The 25,153-nt window shown below is 36.6% G+C and overlaps 1 protein-coding gene across 1 annotated transcript in view; it reads left to right on the top strand.

The window, feature by feature from the left end:
• SNTG2 (syntrophin gamma 2) overlaps nt 1-25,153 on the top strand; it is a 190,396-nt gene that overhangs the window by 91,335 nt on the left and 73,908 nt on the right. The window contains exons 9-10 of the mRNA XM_039568610.1: nt 9,533-9,620; nt 18,126-18,217. Coding sequence (XP_039424544.1) covers nt 9,533-9,620; nt 18,126-18,217 — 180 coding nt within the window. The remainder of the gene's footprint in view (nt 1-9,532; nt 9,621-18,125; nt 18,218-25,153) is intronic.

Raw genomic sequence — 25,153 nt, forward strand, 5'->3', positions numbered from 1 at the left:
AAGAACAAAGCCAAAACCTTTAGCATCTTGTACTTTTCTCACTCTAGCTAATTTCCAACTCTGACCTACATTGTCATTAGATCTTCAAAAAGAAATTTAGATGGTTTTACATAGCAATTTTTCTATGACTAGTTTCTGTGTAAGGAGCTTCCACTAGTTTGTGATTACATGTATTGTCTTCCCAATATGGTGCTGTTACCATTTTCTTTAAATGGAGAATTTGGGGCATGGCGCAAGAGTATCTTGAGTGGCATCATGTTTTGATGTGCTCCAGACTAAGAGAGTGTCTGTAATTACACAAAGACGTGTGAACAGAAACAACATGGGTAGAACCCATCACCCATAAATATTAATGACAGGGAGCTTGCTGAAATGATCTCAGACTGACCTCTTGCTTTCTTTATTATTGGGAGATTTACATTTGGAATCAGCCAAAGTAAACATAGAGCTTTGGAACCATTTGTAGGTTACTTTCAAGCACAATGCATTTTTGACACACAGCTGTTCAACAAACTGCATCATTTCTATAAATAAGTTTTCATTGACGAGCTCTTTACATATGAAAAATTAACGAAGTTTATGTTTAGTTAATGCATTTTAATATATTTATAGGACTACAGACCAAAGAAAAGATATCAAGCTTTTCAAGATTTTACTGTCTTAACTTTATCTTGGTAGTAGTTCTCAGAGTGTTCCTTTGTCATTGCCTCAGTCACTTCTAGAAGAATGCTTTAGTCATCTATTATGTGGACAGCAAATACCTGTTAATGCTGAATGTATATCTTCAGGACAGCTGCATGCATCAGACCTGAAGCAGGAACTGAGAGAAGTGAGCAAACTCTTTTATTGAGCACCATTTATTAACAAGTTTAGTGTAGTCACTTTCATTAACTTACTGTGTACTTCAGAAAATTTGCTGCTGCTATGTATGTGGGCAGAAACAAACATCAATAGCAAGAATGCTAATATGTGACATTTGCTGCACATAGTTTTATTTCAGTTTCCCTATAGAATTTTCCTGAGCTATTTTTGTGGAGAGTTAGTCACAGAATAACAGGAGTTATCATGACAGTGAGACAAATAATTAAAAAGTGTTTTTCACCTTGCTTGGATGAAAACTATCTAAATTTAATTTCATTTCTCCAGGTGCTAATTTGCCATAAGTATTCTGTAACCCAGCATTGCATAAAAATAAAGCTACATAAAATCATCAAATTTTAGTATAACTTTAAAACTTTGTGGAATGTACAATTCATCCTCATTGTTTCCAGATGCTCTAAGAAGTGTGATTATTTCCTCACTGAATGTATCTGGCATCATTCCTCACTAAGAAACAAGTTACAGAATACTTTTGTCTCCAGTGTCTTTCACATGCAAATGATAAAACTCACATGCTTTAAAACATGATTTTGCCATTTCAGTTTGTGTCCATTTGCACCTTTACTGTGTTTTTGTAGGAGATAACAAAATTTCAGAGAAAGATTTTTAAAAAATGGAGTAACGTAAGTATCTGTGCAAAATGTACCCTTCAAGATATTACACAACTTTTTAAATTTAATTGTGGAAATCAACTTTTTTTCAAGCTCTAAATATGTTAAGAAAGCATCCAAAATAAGTAGTTCATATTGCAGTACTACTATTTTACCTCCATCATTTCACAGGCACTTAATTCCCTGCGTTAGAGAAGCAGAAAGCACACTGGCATTATGGGCATTTACAATGTGCAAATTCTTTGAGCACAAAAGCAATTGAAAAAACAAACAAACAAACAAATAAAACCAACCCAGTGTCTTTTAACCCTTTAAAATTTTTATTTATTTCATTAATAAATGTTGAAAGACCTACAAAGGATTTATAAGAAATTACATCAGCCACTTAAGTCATAAATAGAGGCACACTTTATTTCATCTTCTCCTCCTCCAACCTGTACAAAACTGAGTACCATGGAGGTAGGTTAAATATGTAAACAAAAAACAGACTTGGAATAAAAACAAAAGGGTGTAAGCTACCTGTGGGTAAGTCAGCGGGGTGGGGGGGGATGTCTTTAAAAGGGCTGGTAAGAAAAGAAATTACTTTGTAGCTTGAAGAACAATATTATATTATGTCCCTTGTTATCCTTGATAATCATTATGAAGACCTATCCACTCCTGCTTCCTTTGATCCTTATATCCTCTGCCCAAACTAGTCTATCTCTTCATTTTTAGTCACTCTGCTTGGTTTCCACTCTGGCTAAGCTAACTTCTCTGAAGCAGTATCATCTCCATCTCATTTATCTCTCTTACACCTTCCTTTTCCTTTTGAAACAATGTTTTGTGCTTTTCATTAATTTACTGCCTTATATTATGTGACCCTCAGTGTTTCATCAGGGTATAAATAACTTTGAAGTGCTGTACGCTCTAGCTCAGTGTTATGAACACAACACAGCTGCAAGCTAATAAAGAGTTAGTGTACACCCTGGTGATTCTGAATAGATTAATTAAATAAATGTTTGTGAAAGATTAGACTTAGGCTGTTTACATAAGTGAAACTCAGTTATTTTGTATTTTTTAAGATTTTTTTTGAAATGGAAAGGGAAATATAAGTTATATAGAGGCCTTACAACCACATAAAATTAACCCATTAATAAAATGGGTGTATTTCTGATCACAAGAGAAATTAACTCCTTTGAGATCACTGTGTAAGTCATACATAAGTATTATTTCTCTTCAAAAAGTTATTGACTTAATGGGAGTGTGATCTAAATAAGTGAATGGATCTTATAGGTATCACCAATATTACAGACTCATTTGTTTAACTGCTGAATTGAGGATGAATAATAACACCTGCTCTTGTTCCTTATTGTAGAGAGCAGACAAAACACTCATAGAGCAGGAGTGCATTCATACACTTCAAATGGCAAATAAGCTAGCACATTGCATCAAAAGTAATCCAGAACTGGATTAGGAAATCAAAAGGGTGTTTGGTGTTGCTTTTTGTCTGATATAATATTAGACAGCAAAAAGCCTAATACAAAAAAAAGTCTAATATAGAAAGTATAGCCCTGTAATTAAACAGTTATGGCTCTAGATGTGATCAGTACTCTGAGGGAAGAGAAACTAAGTCAGAAGATTGTAACCTGACAATGGGATTTGAATGATATTCCCCGTATCAAATAGCACATTTTTTTCCAGTACAGAAAATTTTTAGTATTGAATAAAGGAATATACTTTATAGTGATCGGTGCTGAAGAAATATTAGCCTATACAGTAGCAAAATTACAAGGAATCATAGATTATGGTCCTGAGACAGTATGCAGAAGTTTCAGATACGGGACTTTGCCTAAAACAGATTTCCCTCTGATGTGTGCTGAATATTGCAGATGATCTGCTGGTTTGTGGTGATAGTAGCACTTTCATGCCTGGGGAATTAGGAAAACAAAAGCATTAGGGACAAACACAGAGGGGTACTCCTACTGTGAAATACTGCTGAACTTTATCCATAGGTATTCCTGTTATGGTTTTATGTTTATCTACATGCTGTAGGGAGTTTAGTAAAAGAGGAATGTTTTCTGTGTTCTAGGTGCCCCAGTTCTTTAAGTCTGAGAGGATGAACATATGAGTGATTATAAATAAATTCTATGGCTGATCCAAACTGCAGGGCAATCCATTGAACTGAGCAGTCCATAGGTGTTCTAGCTTGTACTTCAGTAGTGAATGTGTAGGCAACAAAAAGCAGATCTTGGTGCTTCCTATATTTAGTCCTGTATTAAGTCTAGATGAGGCTAGAAGATGTAGAACAAAGGGATCATTGTGGAAAAGTTTGTTGTGAGAAAAGGAGGAAATTTATCCAAATTATTAACAGTTTCTAAATCAGAGAATGCAGCATATGACCTGCTGGGTTTGACACCTTCAAAACCTTCTGGTTTTGTTTTTACACTCAGTAGCACAAGACAGCCTTCATTAAATATTGCCCGTCCTTCAGCTGATGTTATTTTCATCGTAATCTTACACCATTGCCATTAGATGATGGCAGGGGTTTTTGGCTGCTACCTCCCTCCTCAGAAACTTCAGGTCAAATAAAATCTGTTTCTGAGAACCCTGCAGGTATGTTACAAATACAAGCAAACAACAAAAGAAAAATGTAACAGTAATGGCTACAAGAAAAACTGCATTTAATCTTTTTAGCTCAATCTGTGCTCATTTGAGTTCATATAAACTCAACCACTTAACTAACATCTAGAAAGATGTTTAAATATATTTGAAGAATATGAACCTGCAGGGTTAGGCTGCTCCAATTTCTTTGCTTGGAAAGGGCTTCATTTGGGAGAGAAATGTTTGCAATTCCATGGATACTGATTCCACTTTACCATACGCTTTTCCAGTCATATGTAGTCAGATATGTGCATCAGTCTGTTGTGAGTTTTTTGATACCTGAGACAATTCTTTCTTTTTACAAGTATTGCATAACAGTAGATAAGCAATAAAACTATTGCTGGTTATTTAATTTTGAGTTTTGTGGCTTTAAACTCTTTTCGTTTATAGCACATTGATCACAGTTGAGACTGACCTGCATTTCCAGAGAGAAGTCCCCATAATGCTCTGATATTCTTGGGATTTTTTTGAAAATGGCAAAGTTACTTTCTCAGGAATGGGTCTCCATGCTTCAGGTAATAGTTATCCTTAAGAGAATTTATTTAAACTTTCATTGCTTCAGGGAACAGCTGAGTTGAATCAAAATTTATTTTCTGATACACAGTATGTATCAGTGTCTTTCATATTCCAGATAGTTTTGCAAGCATTGTTGGCACAATGCTAATTACACACTGGAGTGTGTAATTAAATAGAAAATTAATGTACACAATAATGAAAAAAAAAATTTAAATAATTTCTTTTTTTGTCCATAATGCCTGGTAATTATATCATACAGAAGCAGCATTATTTGTTTAAATTGATACTGAATCTATCTGTATTTATAGGCAGAAATTAGAGAAAAGCAAGAGTTGAGTAAACTAAGAGAAGTTGCAGTTTAGTTTAAATCTGTGAAAATTTCCATAAGCGGCATTGACTGTCATTTTTCCTAGCATATTTGTATAAATTGTTCAGACACAAATGCTTGCTTAGGATTAGCCAGCTAAGCATTTAGAAAGACATTATTTCTCATTGAATAGTGCAAAGCTAAGGAAGAGAAGAATCAAAAGAATTTATTTGAAATTACTCCATATTTGACCATTGGAAAAGAGACAAGTATCAAGAAATCATTGTTTCTTAAACTAACTTAACTCTGGTTCATGACCTTCCAATAATAATCCAACTTTAATTTTACAAATTTTTTTAAAGCCATTTTGTTTCTACTGTCATTTTAAAGTCTACTTGTACTGCGAGGTGTCTGTTTATCACACATCTTCCTTGCCTTCTCCTAGACATATAGGTACAATACCAGATTTTTCAGCCCTGTGAATATGCATTGAGCTGAAACTGCCAAGTTTCCTGAAGTCCTTCCAGGTATACTTTTGCCTAGGAGGCATTTTAAGTGTTACATGCTATCGTTCTTTCTGAAGATTTAAAGATTTTTAAAAACTTTTAGTTCTCTAGATGTCTTTTTTTTACTATTCTTTGTCATGGTCTAATTCTTCATATATTTTGCCACATCTCGGTTGTTTGCCTGCTCTATTGCAGGCTTGTACATAACCTTCCACCCAGGTACTTGTCACGTCCAAGACTTGCACGTCGTGTGAATTTCAAGTGTTTTATTTGTGAAATGCTCGTACCTCAAGCTCAGGCATTCATCGGGTGATTCACATCTTTTTACTTCAGAATTTTTCCTTCAGACTTTTAGTCTGAGTTAGGTACTTAATCTTAAATATTCTTCAATAGATGCAAGATAAGATTCATTTCATCTAACTTCATATGTTTGAAGTGTAAGGTTATCATCCAGACTCTACATATTTAGAGATACCTATCTGTGGATGAGAATTTCTTTGTATCCTAAGATCTTTACTGTTTTCTAGAAAAGATATTAGCAAATCCTTTAGAGTTGAATCTTTATGTGACCAAAGTGAAATGATGTGACTTCTGCACGCAGAATAGATATTGGCTAAAAGGACATACGGTCATCAAAAATATTCTCCTTTGCAATTTTAATTGCTATTACAGTTCTTAATAAGACAGAACCTGTTTCAAACAGCCAAAACCTTGTCTAAATCTCTGAGCAGTGTGAATATTGATGTTCAGGTATGTTTGAAGATTTAGAGCAATTCACAGTAAATACAAGCCACCAGAATTTAAAAAGAATGCACAGCATCTATGAATTGTGCCGTTGGCTCATCTGCTTAAAGGTATATAGCATTTCCCGTAATTGGGTGTTGACAGTAAAAATGAGACGACAAAGGTCATTAGGTTCTCCTAAAATATGAGTCATATTTTTCTGTGCAGACTCTCTACTGTAGTTAGCCAAGTGAGATATAGAATCTCCTATTTATATTTGTAACATTGTCTCTGTTCTGTTCTTGAGAAATGCATGTGAGAAAGATAAGCGTAATAAACCCTGAATTGATAAACACACTTAGAGGGATGCAAAACGTGCAAACTGGAGCCAGTATGAAAAGCAAGCATTTCAGATGAAGCCCTTCTTTCCTTTATGCAGATGAACATGAGTAAGTGCATGGATGCACACACACACATACACGCACACACACACATACACACACACACACACACAGAGTTAGCTGCAGTAAATACATTTAATCAACCTTGTAAAAAACCACCAAAACCCACTCACTTCTGCAATCCTCGTTTTGTATTATTACTACAGTAAGGCAACATTGTAACACTGAATGTTACTCCAAAGACACGAGATTTGTCTTTTTCAGACTTAGTGGTCTTTTGCAGAAGCTTGAACATCACAGAACAGTGCACTATTTAGTGACCTTCTGACTGTTAAGACCTTCTTGTGAACACTGAAATTGATTTAGTTTTTGTTAGTATGTGAGGTTCAACACTCTGACCTCTTCAGGCACTACCCGAAGAATACTAAGCAGCTTTAGGAGAGTATGATACAGTGTGAATGTTGTTTAAGGTACTACTGCTTGGAAATTCTAAGCCAAATCATTAATATTAGAGTTCTTTCCTTTTCAAAATACAATTTGAAATAAAAAATGAAATCTCATACTCTTCAACAGTTTCTAGTCTACTGTTTTGTTTTGTTCCAGCACTTTGTGGATTTAATTTCTCTTCATAAAATTTGACTAATGCCTTCCAAAAGTACATTAGGCAATATGTCTGTCATGCTGTCTCTTCTCATCGCTTGAAAAATATAAATCTTTGTGTGCAAACATTCTTAGCTTAATTAAGAGGAAACATAGTTTTTCTTCTGTGTTTGAAAGCATGTTTATACCAATTAAGAAATTAAAATTCTTTCTTTCATTCCAAAGTTAAAATTAAAGTACTTCTCTTTTTTGGCTTATTTTAAAAGGCAACAGAAAATGAGTTCTCAGTATTAATTTTTTTGGTTTATGTTTCTTCCCGTTACATATATCAGGACAGTATCATGACTACATTTTAAATTTGTTGGTTTTGAATTTTCTATTTAATTTTGCAAAACACTGTGGTTTCCATACTGATTATAAACTAAAGTTGGCATTTCTAATAGACTTACCATGCAAGGAAAAGTAAAATGGTATTACAGGTACAGCAGCATTGGGTAACAGGATCTTGTATTTTTTTGTCAACTGTGAATTCTCCCTGCCCTGATACTTTCTGACTTTTTTAATTTGGAAGGGAATATATTGGGTGTCCTATTTTGTAACAGTAGAGTGAGACTAGCAGAGCTGCCAATCATCTTCAGTGTTTATTGAGTAATAAATAATGTCTAAAATACTGCAGGAAATAAGGGGCAGAGGATTTCAGGAGACATAGTTTTCTTGCACCTTAGAATCTAAGACACATTGGTTTGCTTTACAACCCTATCATACTTTTTTTGACCTTAAAGAAGCATGTGAAGTTTGCAACACTGTTTTTCTTGGCTACCCTGTTTTGATCATCTTCAAATGGTTTAGTCAGAAATCAGTGATCATAATTGTATCAGTTTTTGAGACAAAACTTCAGGAGGAAACACTCTGGAATGAGTGTTGCTCCCCTTTTCCTCCATCAATGAGACAAATGGGTCACAAGGAGTGAAAGTGGGAAAAATAAACCAAACTGTTTATTAACACACAAAACAGGGTAGAAAAGGATAAAAACCCCCCTCAAAATACAACAAATTCCCAGAGAGGGAACAGACACCCGGGCTCAGACCAGCCAGAGCCACCCCGCAGGCCCACCGGGGCCACCCCTGCAGACCCCCGGACCAGCGAGGAGGGAAGGAAGGCAGTGAGGCAAGGGGAGGGAAGGGAAAAAAGAACAAGAAAAAAAACCAACAGAACCTTTTCCCAGCTAGCTGGAACACAAAAGAAACCCAAAAAACAGCACAGTGCTCCTGGCGCACTCCCTCCCGAGCCTCCCCGAGCCCCTGCCCAGGCCCTGGAGCCCCTGAGCCTTTGGGCTGAGCCGTTCAACCGCCCCCTCGGGTCTGTGGCTCCGGCCCCGCCCCCGGGTCCATCGTAAAGGCACAGCGTCCTTGGGCATTGAGCAGGCGGTTAAGGAATAAAGCGGCTTCATAACATCATCCCAGGACATTAATATTTTTCTCCACGGTGTTTTTTCCCACAATGAGACCTCAGGTTCTCTTCTAGTCAATCGTCCACAAAAGCACAACACTCAGATTTCTGGGCCTGAGTAGGTAGCACTAGCTGTTTTATTTTTCATAGTAAATAATTTAAAAGCAGATTGAGATGGGGGGGATGGGGGTGGAAGAAAAAAGGGTTCTTAGTTTCCATCAGACATAAGCTTGATGTTTTCATGTAAGTGAATACATCAGTCTCTGGTGTAAGCATTATTTTAGGTACACAAGTGGAAAACTTAAAATGTTTGAGGTAATTCTGCATCTCATGATGTTGGCCAGTATGGCATCGTGCCAAAACAGTAGTCTGAAACAAAAAGTGAATTCTGATGGTTTAAAACGTGTCTATACACGTGCGTGTGTGTGTGCATGTTCCCTTTTGGTTAACAAATGCTTACAGACAATAAAGACACAAAACCCGAGACTATATTTGAAACACAGAAGTGTGCTTAATTTGTTACCCAAAGCAATCAAACCAAATACTTAAGATCAAGATGTGTACGATGTATTAGTATATTTCCATGTGTCTTGCTGTTTGTATACACACTCTACTACCCTATGTCAGTTTTATAAAATCAGCTAGTGGAAGTTGTGTTCAGCTGGTATGTAATATCAGGTTGCCCGGCAAATTATTTATTAAGGTTGTTCCACTGTCTTGCCTACTCTTTTCTGTTGTTGGTGTGGCTTGATCCTCAAGCTGTTCTACTTTAAGAAGTCAGAAATGTTTACACTGAGTTTATTATAGATCAACAGGAATGTTGATTTCATTGTAAGTAATGTGCTTTCCATGACTGATGGTTCTTTAGTTTAAAGTAGCTGTTATTTGTCACACTGACAGGTACACCTACTGCGAAACGCTGGCGATGAAGTTACCGTCACAGTTCAATACCTCAGGGAAGCTCCATCATTTTTAAAGCTCCCATTAGGTAAGAGGAAATTAGTGAATTAGGAGTAATTTGTTTTCCTCTTTGCAGTATTCTTGTAACAAACTGACAGCGACAGAAATAGAAATTCAATCCTTGAGTGCTTTACAGGAAGAAATAGAAAATTATCTGTCTAGTTTACTATTTAACATATAACAGTCTAATGCATACTCCCTTGCTGCTTATTTATAATTTATTCAAAATAAAGCTGAAAAAAATCATTAAAACGCAGTACAATCATGTGTGATATCTGAAAGTTTTGCAATAGAAGCTTTGCCTGACTCCAATAAAAGAGTGTTTGCAAACATTTGAATCATACATTTACACTGAAAGGTACTTTGAGGACACTTACCAAACAAATGAGTAACATTAATGATGTATATTTCATAAATTACTTTGCTATTTTGATTGGTTGTGTCAGCAGAATTATGTCAAGACAACTGAGTTTAACAGTAGCAATACTAAAATGTTTATGAACAATACAGGTGAGGGAAGCTTGGGGTTCTTTTGGTTAGTAGATAAAAATATTCAGGTTGCACAGTTGTTATCAGTGTTGCAAGTAGAAAAGTGTTCATAATAAATCAGTTTATTTAATCAGATTAAAGAATTTTGCAGCAGTTTATTTTAGCAGATTATTTGCTTTCCAAAATAAGCAAAAAGTTTTGAAATGTGTCACATTCTTTGGATTGATTTAGATTTTATTCATTTAAGTTGGGCTCAACTATGTACTTGTTTTTTCATAATTTCAACAGAATCATAGGTGTCATAGTCTAGATCTTGCTATTAGTAGAGTGTCAATCATTTAATCTAGATTCTTACACCTGTCAAAAGCCAATTTAGCAGGCCTCTACTAAGATGAACTATACATTTCATGCTAAAACCTTTCTTTCAGTTCTTCCTGCTTATCGTTTGCATTTGAAAACATAAGGTCAGTGTTTCTTATAATGAATCTTAAGGTTTGGTCTTCCTACTTTTCCTACTAGATCATCAGAACTATAGACAGATGTCTCTAATGCCTTGGATAACTGTGCCAAAGCTTAAACATGATTTTGGCAAGCTAGCAGTATCTTACCCGTAGTGTCTGTGTTGTTGGATGTATTCATTTGTGACTATGACAGTCCTACTAGAAGTTCTGTCTCATCTTGTAGACCGACATCACGTACTTGAACTGTGTTGCTTGTCATTGGTTAACCTTAGCTAAGAGCCAAACTCCCACTCAGATGCTCTCTCCCAGTTCTCAAACAGAATGTGGCGGGAAGATAGAACAAAAAAGCTCTTAGGTCAAAAGAGATCACGTATTAATAACCATCATGGCCTAAGTAGAGGCAACATGGGCAAACTTAGATAAATTTACTCCCTATTAAAGATTCAGGCAATGAGAAATGGACAAATAAATTGTCCATTACCTTCCTCACAGACCTCGAGGTTCATTTGACTTTTGTGTCACTCTTTTCCTTACTATTGTCTCTGCTCTTCTGCATTTTACCCTTTCTTAGATAGTTTCCCAGAGGTGCTGCCAGCTCAGCTGCAGGGCTCAGTGGAAATGTGGGAGCTGGTTGGAACTGTCTGTTTCTGGCACAGGGCAGCCCCAATCATCTCCCACTTTGGGAGACATCGCACCCCCCAAAACTTTGCCATTAGTACACGCTCTACATGAGCTGACTGCCACCTTCACAAGTAGTTCACGTAGGTCCAGGAATATTGGTGCCCTTTTTGTACATCATGGGGAACTTGGCTTTCTCACCAGGAGACACTGCAGCATTCCTGTCTGGGAGGCTGAGATCATGGCACTGCTTCCATAAAGTGCTATTTCTGGAAGGAGAAAGCAGTGATCATCAGGGAGGCCATCTTCCATCTCAATGTGACCAGCTAGCACTATTTGGGGTCTGCCCCTGATTACTGTGGTTCAAAAAACCTTTTTGGAATAGGGAAGACAATGCTGTTTTAGACAAGCTACCAGACTATCAAGCAGCACAGCAGAGAAGCGGCGCTTCCAAAATGAGACATCTTGTATACAAACTGCTTATTTTGGGCAGCTTATTAGACTTCCTTTTTTTATGCAGAGCACGAGGAAATTTTTGGCAAGCATTACCCTGCCCAGTCCTGTTGGGGTCTCCTCCCCCTGCCATGTAGCCCTGGGAGAGGGGCCCTGAGGGGAGGCACGGGGTTTCCCTGCCCCTGGTCAGCCTCGTTCCCCATTGGTTGGTTTGTGTTCCCCTGGGCGGGCAAGGACCCTCAGCCAGACTGTAACAGTTCCTCGGCAGAGCCCCGGCCATGTGGCTGGAGAAATAAACATCTCTGAAACTTCTACCAAGAATCCGTCCATATATATTTCTTTTCCACGGGACTCCTGGTTTGATATACACGTGTTACAGTAATCCCCGCTATAACAAATGGTGGCGAATTGCCGGCAAGACACCGGTCCCTAAGGACAGGAAATTCGTGAGTAAAAACCACTCTAGATCTCTCTCTTCTCACCTTGATTTGGATATTCTCTCTGGACTATGGAAGAATCGTGGGAAGTGTGGCTCTCTGAGCCACAGAAAAAAATGTATCTAGAAGTTAAAGGAATCCTTGAACAACAAAACAAGAAAGTATTGGAACCGGGAGATCTAGAACATTTTTTTAACTGGCTTTTCAAAAATTTCTTCTATATTTCTCGAGACTTACTTTCTGATATTGAACCTCCTGGAACTGTGAAATGGTACAATGTAAAAAACAACTATGGATTTATAACACGAGATGATACAGGGGAAGATTTATTTATCCATAGAACTGCCATTAAAAGGAATAACCCTAACAATTACCTGCAAAGTGTAGGAGATGGGGAAGTTGTACAATTTGATATAGTGCAAGGAAAGAAGGGTTTTCAAGCAGCGAATGTTACTGGGCCTGGAGGCATTCCAGTCAAAGGCAGCCATTATGCACAAAATTATAAACAATATCCATCCCAGCAACTTCCCTACTCACAACCTACTTTCCCCTTTTACCCCATACCCAATATGAACCCCTTCATAAGTTTACCCCATCCCCAGTTTATTCCTAATCCGTTTTTCACTCCATGGCTTCCCTATACGATTCCCTTTCCCTACAATTCCTCTCCGATGCTGAGGGGGGGATGAAAAGGGGGAGGGAAGAAATTAAACCCTCTCCTGCCTCAGTTTCCCCACAAAGCATGCCCGGAGAGTTCTGTCTCCCTTCTGTCAGCCCTAAGATGTTCCAGAGAATCTGTTTGGACATTTAAAGACTCAGGAGGGTGGCTTGTTGTCTTGAAACTGTTCTTGTTACGTTTATCCAGTTGTTTTCATTCTCCTTTTATTAAAATAAAACGGGTGAGATGTTGGGGTCTCCTCCCCGCCATGGAGCCCTGGGAGAGGAGCCCTGAGGAGACAGGCACGGGGTTTCCCTGCCCCTGGTCTGCCTCGTTCCCATTGGTTGGTTTGTGTTTCCCTGTGCAGGCAAGGACCCTCAACCCAGACTGTGAGGGTTCCTCGGCAGAGCTCCGGCCATGCAGCTGGAGAAATAAACACCTCTGAAACATCTAGCAAGAATCTGTCCATATATATTTCTTTTCCACGGCACTCCTGGTTTGCTATATGCGTGTTACAGTAATCCCCGTTGTAACACAGTCCCATGCATGATCTCAGCCTTATACCACCTGCTCAAAAAAAATAACTTGCTAGGTATGATCAGACATATAAGGAACTTAGGAAATAACCCTTCTCCTGAACTGAACCTGAACCTCTGCAAGAGCTTACATGCTCCTCTCCAGAATGTTCTGTGTAGCCATCCAATAGAGGCTGAAACCAAGGTCAGTGAGTCAAGTGATCTTTGGTAAGTGACTTGCTATAAATAATCATTCTTGTAGTGAGAAAAGAAGCAAATAAGCTGGATAAAATTATGGAAAATAGTTCTGATTTAAGACAATAAATAAGCTGGAGTTACAGAGAATAGTAATGGAGTTACAGAGAATAGCACCCCATTTCAAGAAGAGCTTTTCACAAGTCCATGCACAAAAGGGAATTCCAGTCATGAAGTATCAATGACACATTTAAAAAGCTAAGTAGAAATTCCATTATGCAATAAAAAAATTTCCAAATCACACTGCAGACAGGATTTAAGTGCATACATGCATAATACATGCATAATTCTGAAGTATCTTGGCCTCTCCTGGCATCCCAGAAGACTCAGGCACTTGGTCCCCTACCTTCCAGCATTTGGTCAGACCAGCTGCTGTGCTGGCAGTTTTAGTGCTGCAATCATGCTGTCTCTTCCCATTAACCCATATCATCACTATGAGCACACCATCAGGAGTAGCATCTATCCCTCCCTTCCTTCTCATACGTCTCCCTTCCCTACACCATCTCATGTCATGCAAAAGAACAAGATGTGATAACATGGAAATATCTACCTACAGTTGTCACGACATTTTTCTGTTTCACTCCTTCATTATTGCCAACAAAATTACAGAATTTGGCATGGGTTTAGTTGTGGATACTGATTAAGTATCACTTAAGGATGAGACAAGGACTGTGTTTGGAGGAGGCCCTAATTAGGGGTGATATGCCAGTATTGATCCTTGTCTCTTTCACAGCTGTCCAGGACACTTACCACTTACTAGACTATTACAAGACTTTCCATAATAATAAATTAAATTGTTCCAATATTCTTTGCCACAGTTATTTCTTTGATCAGCAGTTTTATAAAATATCGCAGAATGCTTGGCAGGATTTTGCATTGGGCAAATAGCTATTTCTCAAAAACCTATCAGGCCTGGATCAGAATTGTTATGGGCCAATAAAGTCTGCTTCATTGGGTTTCTTGGCTTCATGGCAAAGATGATTCCTCATCCCATGGCTGTGGGTTTCTCTAAGGTCTCTCTCACCTCGAGAGAGGATTTGTCTTTCTTGAAATCAAGAGGAGGAGTTTTGGATTTTTGAGCTGGGTCAAAAAGTTAAGATTTAATATGAGACTATTTTTTAGCCTGTTACAGAATAATTATGGCATCAACTCTTGGGTATTGTCATTAAGGATTCTATGGATCTAAGTTCATTATCCATCCCAGTGTTAAGCTGGGCTTGTAGGACCTATTTAAATAAGATTCACTGCTGCTAGGAAAACTCCTCAGGACATTTTTTGGTAAAACAGACCCTTTTCAAAGTTTTTCTATTTGATACTTATACCAAATGATCAGAATATTCTGAATTTGCAAAGCTTACAGTGTAATTAAAAATCTTTAAGAGTGTTTCCTTTGATATTAATTTTGTGGTTGTTCTGGAATGAGCTTTTTGTCTTTTGGAGGTTGCCTATGCCATAATCAGCAAGGTCAACATATGAATTTTTATTTATGTACAAGAGGTCTCCAGTATCATTCAGCAATGTCAATCATAAAACAAATTGTTATTAATAATAAAGTCTTGCTGACTGTTTGCTGTACATTGTTCTGCTGTTGTGCATTTTGAGGGTTGTTTATTATTTAGAGATTTAGTGTAATTCACTGACTGAAATAATCAACCTCCTGTTGATGGAACTGTTGAGCTGTCCAGAACTTTATTAGAGAATTTTCTAGGTCTAGAAAGTATAAGGCTTTTAAAGTTAAAAATAAAATCTAGGCTTTATTAAAATAAGTAGTAAAATACTTAATATTTTAAGTTTAAAAATTTTATTGATTCTGTCAAAAGTATTATAAAAGGATTTATTAGCAACTCCTACCTGTACCACTGAAAATGAGCTCTTGCTTTAGGTTTAATGTCAGCTAACATGGTGATTTCCTGAGTTGTTGCTGGCTCTCCAAAATCCACTGTGATCCTTACAAAGTTTATTTCCCTTACCCTGGAGTCTTACCTGGTTTTTTTGTGCTACCCTCAGGGGCATCTCAGTCTCCTTTGTGAACTGCAGACTCATATCCTTGCCATCTCTATGTCTCTGTGACCCCTTCTCATTTTGCAGGGTATGTTGTGTGGTTTTTTTCCTCTGAGCATACTCAGCTATTGCTGAGATCTTTTCCTCTCCCACGGGATCCTTCCTAACCCAACCTTCCCAAAAGAACAAGAATGCCAAAGCTGAGAATAAGCAAATTAAACATATGATGCCTGTCATAGGGTAGGTTTGCATTTCTCTTAGGCCGATTGTCTTAAGATTTGTGTGGGATCACACATCTAGGCAGTAACAATTGCTGGAAACGTCACAACACAGCAAATGCCTCTTTTCATGGTATCAGTACCCAGCAGGAAGCTGTAGCTCAGCTGGTCAGAGCATGGTGCTAATAACACCAAGGTTGTGGATTTGATCCCTGTACAGGCCATTCACTTGACAGCTTGTGGGTCCCTTCTAACTTGGAATATTTTATGATTTCTGTGATTATGGCCATGGAGCGGGGAGTAGCAGATGTTTTATTTAACATAAGCACTTTGATAGTCTTTCTCGAAGTAATGTTCCAGAGTTTGGACTGGTACCTTACACTTGATTTGAAGTCTCATCTACTTAGGCAAGGGCTGCAGTAGCAGATAGTATATGATCATGTTGTGTTTTGTTCTAAGAACAGGAAGGAGCAGCTCTGATTGCTCTAGGGCTGTCGTGTGGGAAGGCAAACAGAGTTCCTTGGAGAGATGAGGGCATTGCACCTTCCATGCAAGTAAGCTGAGTATTTGCAATGGGAACATCTAAAATGCTGAATGAGGTCATGAAGGAGTAGTCCATGAGTAAGTGAGGCAGAAACAGCAGGGAACGGACTAAAAGACTTGTGAACTTGTTTGCAGTCAAGTTCATGGACTTGGAGGTGGCATGGCCTGAGACAGGCTGTGTAGCTAGGAATACACAGAAAATGAAAGAAAGCTGCTGATAAGTAAATCTTCTGGGATGCTGTGGAAGGAGGGAAATTTCTTTCTTAACCTTTTATTCCTAGCTTTGCCATGAGATTGATGTAAGTTTTCTCTACTTAAAATTAATCAATTATTCAAATGTATTATTTTGTGTTATGGTAAAGCCTGGATTTAAAGATTTTTAAATACCTGAATTCATGTCTTTTGATATGCTCAAATTGCTGAATAGGTGGGATAATTCCGCTTTCAGAATCTGATTGATTGATGGACTTGTGATAGTTGTCTACTGCTGCAGACAGTCAGATTTCCCAGCAGGAAGACTCTTCAGTGGAGAATTTAATGCCAACTTCTTTGCTTCTTTTTTTTTCATTAAAATTTTCTTCTGTTCCATCAAGTCACTGTAGTTGTCTATGACTAAGAACATAAATTTTTTTGGCTACTGTACATATATAGGAGCTACAAAACATTATAGTTACTAGAGCAGGTGCTTGGTTTAGACCCATAGAAATAAAGCATATTGACTCCTTCTGCTGACATGACCTAGTATTGTACAGAAAGGACTCCAAACAAAAACATGCTGAAACTCCAGAACTGAGGCTATAATTCTGAGACCCCAGCATTGAACTGACAGGTCTGTAATGGAGAAAATGCACTTTTCTTGAATTAAGTTCCATTTTGCTAAATTTTCCAGGTGTTGATGTATGGAAAAGAAACATACAAAAATATATGACTAAGAATGGCTTTTTGACTACTGTGGTGTTAGACTTGACAGACTTATTAATGTGAGATGATTTACAGGCAATTTCAGGTGAATTCTTCAGACGGAAAAAAGAATTTTCAGTGATGATGAATATAATGCTGTGCAATTGATTTTGTGTGCATTATTGATAAGACCAAGTGCTGTCTGACAGTAATTGCATATTATTGGTGCTATTTGTTAACATTTTACATTTAAGCAGAAACTACACAGTGATGTGACTCTATGCTATTTCCATTATTATACACTGCAAATGTATTAAGCTTTCCTGGAATCACTTTTAACTACTAAAGTAGGATCATGATGCATAACTGCTAAAAGAAGAGATATTTTGAAGAATATATCTGTCTAGTCTTAGCATATTGACATGGTATCAACAGTTCAGGGTGATTGTTTGCTTTCAATTTCTGAATTTGAGAAGGAGCATCTTACTTTAAAATAACTGGCATTTTAAGGAAAAAATACATCCATTAATAAAGTATATGTATGTCCAGTTAGTACTTGCCTTAGAGTTTTCTATTATCTTTGTTTATAAATACAGTCTATGGTTGTACTCTAAGGTGAGACTTCCAAGACTTGATAGAAAATTTGTTCTTTAAATTATTAAATGCATTTTGTGTAACTGAACTTGTTACTTGGTTTTGAATATCTCATTCTCAGTGAAAAAGGCTTAATTCTGCAAAAAATTAGTCATACAAATAGTTCCCATGAGCACAGCCCCTCTAAGATGACATCTAGATACCTTTTTTCTTTCTAGATATTAAGTATAGCACATGGATATTTTATTTCTAAAATACAACTAGTATTTCTGTCTTGGTTTGGTGAATCACATTAAAAAATCTTCCTGTGTTTTACAGATGGAATAGATTTTGTCTGATATATACATATATTTTTAACATTAGCAGTTATTTTTCTTGATCTGATTTCCAGGTTCCCCTGGACCATCCAGTGATCACAGCAGTGGAACTTCATCACCTCTCTTTGACAGTGGCTTACATTTAAATGGAAACTCAACTAACACGGTATGCAAATGAATAATAAAAGCATGGTGTAAGCTCTGTAAGTTCTTTTCCTTTTCTGAACTTCAAAATGATAGAGTAAGACTACCCTAGTTTTGTTCTTGTTGTTTGCTTTGATTGATTTTTAAGTGCTTATACTGTAAAATTCCGTACTTACAAAGTCGACAACACATGGCCCTGAACTGCTACGTTTTTACTCTGAGACAGCTGAGAAGCTTGGAAGAGTGAACACAGTAAGATTTAATCATTGTTTAGACATGAATTCATGTAATACTTTTGTCATACTTTGTTGTAATATTGTACTGATTAATTTAATCCAGCTAGAGATGCTGAAATGCAGGTGGAATTAAGAAAATAATGTAAAGTTAAATTCTTGAAGCAAACTTTTTTAGTAGGAAAGATAGGGAGAAAAAGAGAAAGAAATGAAAGAGGAAAAAATGTCACTTTCTTTAAACCAGAGGATATTCAGTTCTTTTTTCTGCAGTGAGCAACTGTGATTAAATTAATTGCAGCATTGTGGGGAAAGAAAAGAAGTTCCTTTCCCCAGGAAAAATGGTAGTCACCAAAGCCAAAGAAGACAGGATGTCTTAGTAGGCAAGAGTACTGTCCTTTCAGTAATGAAGATTGAAGATGTAAATACTAGCTGTACAAGGACGTGGACCTTCATGCTCAAAACCTGTTTGACACCTAACAAATCTCAGCTCTAGTTTTTCAGTTGGATATAAAATTACACAGAAAGTGAAACATTTGGAAGAAACATAAAGATTTCAGTTATAGGCTAGCTGTGTTGAAATTAGTTAGAATAGGAAGGAATTTGGGCCCAGCTAGAGTTAATTAAAATAGTTAAGAGAGCTGGACCTGAAATGGGTTTTAAGATGTTAGTAACTGATTACCAAATAACTGATGATCTGTCATTTGTACGTTTGCTTAGCTGTGCTTAGAACGAGGAATAGAAACATTGATAAGTTGGTGTAGGGAACAAGGACAATTACCAATTTCCTCCCTTGGTGGGTACCCGTTCAAAAGTCATGCAAGAGGAAACTTAAGAGGTCACTAAAGTAATTAGGATTGTTAAAACTCAGAAAGGCAAAAAGGTCAAAATGAGGAAGATGAGTTACTTCATCTTTTTAAGACCACTGACCCAATTCAAGACCACCGACTCAATTCAGAACACACACTATGCATGCTTAATGACATTTAAGCTCATTTCCATACAAAGCGGAGAATGGGAGGTGTTAATGTTATGAATATGTATTTGTATTTTGGATATTCATAATTTTTGTAAATAAAAAGCTTTGGTTTTGCTCGGATCGGGGCCTTGCATCTTAGGGAGCTATCCCACGCAGTGCCTGGCCCCAAATAAAACATGCACTTTCTAACTCTAAACTGTTAGAGAGTTTTTGTCCGTCTCAGTTGGATATCGATATTAGATTGCTCTTCATATTTTGGTGAATCAAAAGAATACCCAGTGAATGAACAGAAGGCTTCTCTGTTTTTGCTTTCTTTCTTAGACAGTGATGTGTCTGATGCTTACTGTACTTCTCTCAAGCTTTGCATTCTCTGAGCACTATCTCTCTATACTACTCCTTAAAGCTTGTTTCCATCTGTTAAAAATATATTCATATATGATAATAAAAATGCATTATGTACAATAAATAAATAAATAGAAATATGCTTTTCTGTGCTGATACCTGTACCGTAGTGTTTGGTGTCCAAACTGGTCATAGATACAAAAGGTTTCATGTTTATTTATTTGCAGTTATCCAGATGATTATTACCTTTAATTACTTGTACTGTTGTCTTACTAAACAATCCAAATCTGTCCTCAGGGTCCAGCATTCTGAAATGTCTGTCTGCCAGGTGCTCTGGAGGCAAAGAAAGTCCTTTCTGCAAAGAGCTTACATTATGAGAAGAGGGCTATGGCCAGTGATTGCATTAGCACATTTTACTAAATTAATGCCTACTAAATGCTAGAATTAGTATGTCATGATAATTTTTAATAATCATTATGACTACTGTGGGAATTAGACACTTTGAACTTTTCATATTATACAAATATAAATAAGTGGCTGGAATTTTGTAGACTTGTAGCAGAGTAATTAAGAGTTAGTTGCCAAGACAGCACACAAAAGACTGGGTATAAGCTTGAAATATAAGCAGAAAAACACAAAGTAAAAAATGGTGTAATTGTAAGGTACTTGGTTGCTTTTATACAGCACTTAATTTTTCTGAAGCCTGACATAAAGTCACATGAAGACCCATGTATGCAACAGACACTATGACCTAGAAGTGGAATAAATCTCTTGATCTGAAAATCTATTATTCTCTCGCGGAGTATGAAAGCAAAGTAACTTTGAATTGACTTCCAGTTCACAGTGTATCATTTGGTTATGTAAATTCATAAAATGATTAACGTAATAAATACAAAAAAATATCTCCCTTAGAGGTACACAGTGGTTACTCTCGTGAAAGTAATCATCACCATGTCTTCCATTTTTTGCTGAAGAGAAAGGTAAAATAGATGGACGCAGCCAGCTGCACTTTGTTTGGACTGCTGCTGTGCTGAGGACCTTTATGAAATGAGATAAACACACTGCAGATAATTTTTCCTCAATTATTAAAATATGAAGTGACTATTTCTTTTTCACCTCAGTGAAAAATAGTCCAGACTTCTTGTTTCTGATTATACCTCTCAGAAATCATAACAATAGAAGCTGGAAAAAAACTTTTAAATAACACCTTCCTACTTCACTACAATAGAATTGTCAGGAAAATTTTTTAGACTGAGATGTTTGGTTAGATTTAGCTGTGTTTTTCTAATTCTGATTAGAGTTGATTGGGACTTTCACTATGACATTAATGAAGTAAATGAAAGCTATCTTTAAAAGTCTTATCTTTAATTAATCCCCACTGTCACTGCTAATCTTTTCAGCAGTTATTTCTTCTCGTATTTAACATTTGATCATCTTGATCATTTCTTCTACACAGAAATTTCCCAGTGAAGTTTAAGTCACATATGGGTTGAGTTTTGATCTGATTTTTTGTTTGTTTTTTTTTTACTTAGAGTCTTAACAAAAGCTGATGAAGGAATATAGCATTGGAAATACAAAGAAAGTCTTACTGGTTGCTAAATAGATGAATACTGAACAATATTTGCTGCTTTATGGCATCTAGTACTAGTTTAAAAAATGTTCACTTAAACCATTGAAAATTAATCTGAAATTCACACACCTTCAAAGAAGATGAGTTCAATTTTTTAAGTGGGGCTCAACTAAATCCAAGTCTGTTTTCACTGGAAAAGAAGTGAAAGACCAATACAGGTCAGAAAAAGCTTACGGCAACTTATCTTTGAGAAAAAAAGTGCAGCAGGATCACAATGGAACTAGTATACCAAGTAGAAAACAGTAACTTGTATTTGTGAGGTATCTGGTTTCAGTTCTTAATTATGCATATTTTCCCCATACACAGCTCTTTCATGTGAATAGTTTGTTTTTTACAGTTCTTATGAATTTGCTCGTTTTGAGTTTGCAGTAGCAGGGAACAGAAAAATGCTTCGGAAATATAGCCAAATTTTTTATTTTTTATTAATTATTCCTCATAGAAATTGGTCATTTCCTTTATCCTATTCAGTTTTCTTTTTTTTTTTTTAATTACACTTAAGGTATTTTGAGTTCCTTTGCTTACTTGATGGATTATAAGGAGTGCTTCATCAGACTAGTCACCAGGAATCAGCTTTAGGGAGAGTTGGTTTGCTCTGTAGGTTGCACCAACTGTTGAGTACCTTTTGTTTGCACAGATAGATAAAAGAGTTTTGAGGAGTGGTGTAATTTATTAATGAATGATCCTCTTCTGCTTGGCCTCTGATTCAGGAGTACAGTATGAGAGCTGCAGAGTAATTAAATTTGCATAATTTAATTAATGAATAATCTCTTTTTTTCTCATATTACCTGTTCCTCTGCATGTGTTTACAAATGTGCACAAATGGACCACTTCAGTTCAGAACTAGGTTATAAAGAGAAGTTAGAAATTTGAAACTCTCTTGTATGAGCATACAAAATTATGGTCATTTCTCACCTGTTGCCAATCTGGTGAAGAGAAGGAGCTGCCATCTCTCATGTGTTTCAGCAGGGAGTATCAGAAGTCCTTGATTAGAGGGAAATATGCATGGTAACATGAGGATGAAGACTAGATGAGGAAGCTGAAGTGTTAGAGGAAATGAAAGCGTGCAGTTTTTTGGGTTTTTTTTTAACTAGAAAGATCCTTCTACTGTTTTCCCAAGTTAGTGTTTGATTACTGTTCCAAATAGGGGGTCCTGGTAATGATCAGTGTGAAAGCAGAGAAGCGTGTTGTGGTGATGTTTCTAAATTTGATGTTAGCATAGATGAACTCTGGCAGTTCAGGTACATGTGTAAGTGGTGTATAGAGAAAAATGATAATAAAATTGAGTAACAAGTTCTCCTGCTAAGTTGCAACCAGTGTCTTTCCACTAGCTCCAGCAACAAATTGACACTTACTGAGTTCATAGAGAGACAAGCAAGAGTCGAGGCTCAGATTTATCCTGAGGAGTGTGCAGACTGTGTGAAGTTCAAAGAGTTTCCCTAGCCCTGAGCTAATTTTTCTAAGCAAGGACAGCATGCCCCATTTGGGGATATAAACAGCTGCCAAAAGCTGTCTGTAACAGTTGAAGTTTGGGCACACTTGCATTTATAGTGTAAAACTACAACAATCTCAACATCGTATCTTTTCTTTTCCTTATATACATTTAATGTTGGATTTTGATTTCTGACTGCTATTGTAGTTTTTGAGGAGTCATAATTACTTTCTGCTTTTTGTGCTGAGATTTAATATAAGCTACTCTCACCCCTGTCCCCTATCCCCAAAGGAAGAACGTATCTGGAAAGATGTTCCAGGCAAGGTTATTGAGGTTACTTGGAAACCAATTACGTACTAGCTCAAGGGAAACAAATTAATGAAAAAGGTGCAAGATTCTGTCAAATAGTCCATATGTATTCTCTAAAATTAACTTACTCAGGCTTGTACCCCATAGGTTCATAATAATCTATTGGCACCTAGTAGCACAGCTGTAATGAAATATTCATTAATATTTCCATTGTAAATCACCTCTAGAGAAACTTACATAATTGAAAGGGTTTTAATTTGTTTAATTTGAATAGTAATCCAATTGATAATCCAATTGATTTAAGTGCATAGCTATTGCAGTGAATAAGGTAGTGTGAGTCCCTAACATGTACTGTTAAACAGGCTCTCTATGTAAACTTCGTATATAGGTGCTCAGTGTCTGCAAACTCATACATTAATTAAAAAGAATTAAATGTCTTACAGAGCAATCATTACATTTCAAAAGCATGTATCTGATGCAGCATTAGAGTTAAAAAGTGGGGGGTTTTTGTGATAGGAAAGGAGGGGTTGTTTCACATGCTGTTTCACCTTCCTCCCATTTAATTAAGCATCTGTCAATTAAAATATTGTTGAATAGAGCTGTGTAATTAAAAGCTGCTGCTTTCACTGAATTTTGAAGACATCATATTACAAGTCCAAATTGCTACTTCACCTGAAAGAGCTTGTTTCCTCTATAGAAGCCTTTATCTATTGAATGATTTGGTGATGCATACTTTAACAGATAATTACTGTCTTCTTAAAACTGTCGCAGAATTGTGCACCTGCATCTAAGAATTCCATTAAAAGTAAGTAAATACAGACCCTCTCCTGAATTCATGCTGCATCAAAGGAATGCACAGGTATTTTGATATCATAATTAAATCCCTCTGACTTCTGAGACAAGTTGAAAGCTCCGACTCCTATTTACAGTAGATATCACCATAATTTGTTTTTTTGGCTGGGCATCACAAGAGTTTCACTCATGCCTCATTTGGTATTTGTTGTTCAACGATTAAAGTAAGCTGATGTGAGAGTCTTTTACTGCTAAATGGAGCAGTCATGTTTTCTTCTCCAAGCAACATAAAGCCCCTGCTTCTTGTCTGTCCCTGTAATAAGTATTAGCAAATGCTCAGCCTTACATAGGTCAGATCAGTTCATCGATATAAACTACCTATGTATATATATATACATACATTTCAGTCACAGACCGGACTAAAAACTATAGAGAGAGCATATTCAATTCGCTCTGAGCTGAATGTTGCTGGGCGTTTTTGCAAGAAATTATGTAACTCTAATTCTCTTTCTTCAGAATAAGTGTAAGACAAATCTGTCTATTTGCAAAGCATATTATATTGAAGGGGTTTTTTTTTTTGAGTATGCTGAAACATTTTTAGTAATGGAGCTTTGACAAAACACACTCCAGTTGGCATCAAAAAGGTGCAAGAAAGCTGGTTTTTTATAATCTAAAAGATTTTAATGAAATCCACTGAAACGTAATGGCCAATGTTTTCAGTTATAGCTTAAGGCAATGAAGCTATGCCAAGGTATTTTAGCATTTCAGAGTTTAAGGCATGTCTGGAAGACACTCTTAGTCATATGATTTAGTTTTGGGTAGTCCTTTGAGGAGAAGGGATTTGGACTCGGTGATCCTTATGAATCCCTTTCAACTTGAGATACTCTATGGTTTTATGTTTCTATAATTTAAACCGCAGAGTTGTTTAAATTTAAACCATCAAACCATGACAACAAGGAAAATATATCAATATATAAATATCAAATATATTAATGTTGCTACCATTTTCATATACATATTTTACAAAGAGATATTTTATATTCTTTTCAGAAATTCTCAGCAATGCTCACTAAAATGGAAACAGCAACAATTACCATGTGAAATAAATAACAGCATTATCATTATCATCTCTTTTTGAACCAGTATCAACAAAGACAGTAATCAAGATTAGTCATACCTCTTACATATGCTTGGTAGAAATACGTTTGTGAAAAAGGATCAAGGCTTTAATGATGCACTTTGAAATA

This window comes from Corvus cornix, chromosome 3 (genome assembly GCF_000738735.6).
Source record: "Corvus cornix cornix isolate S_Up_H32 chromosome 3, ASM73873v5, whole genome shotgun sequence".
Classification (NCBI taxonomy): Eukaryota; Metazoa; Chordata; class Aves; order Passeriformes; family Corvidae; genus Corvus; species Corvus cornix.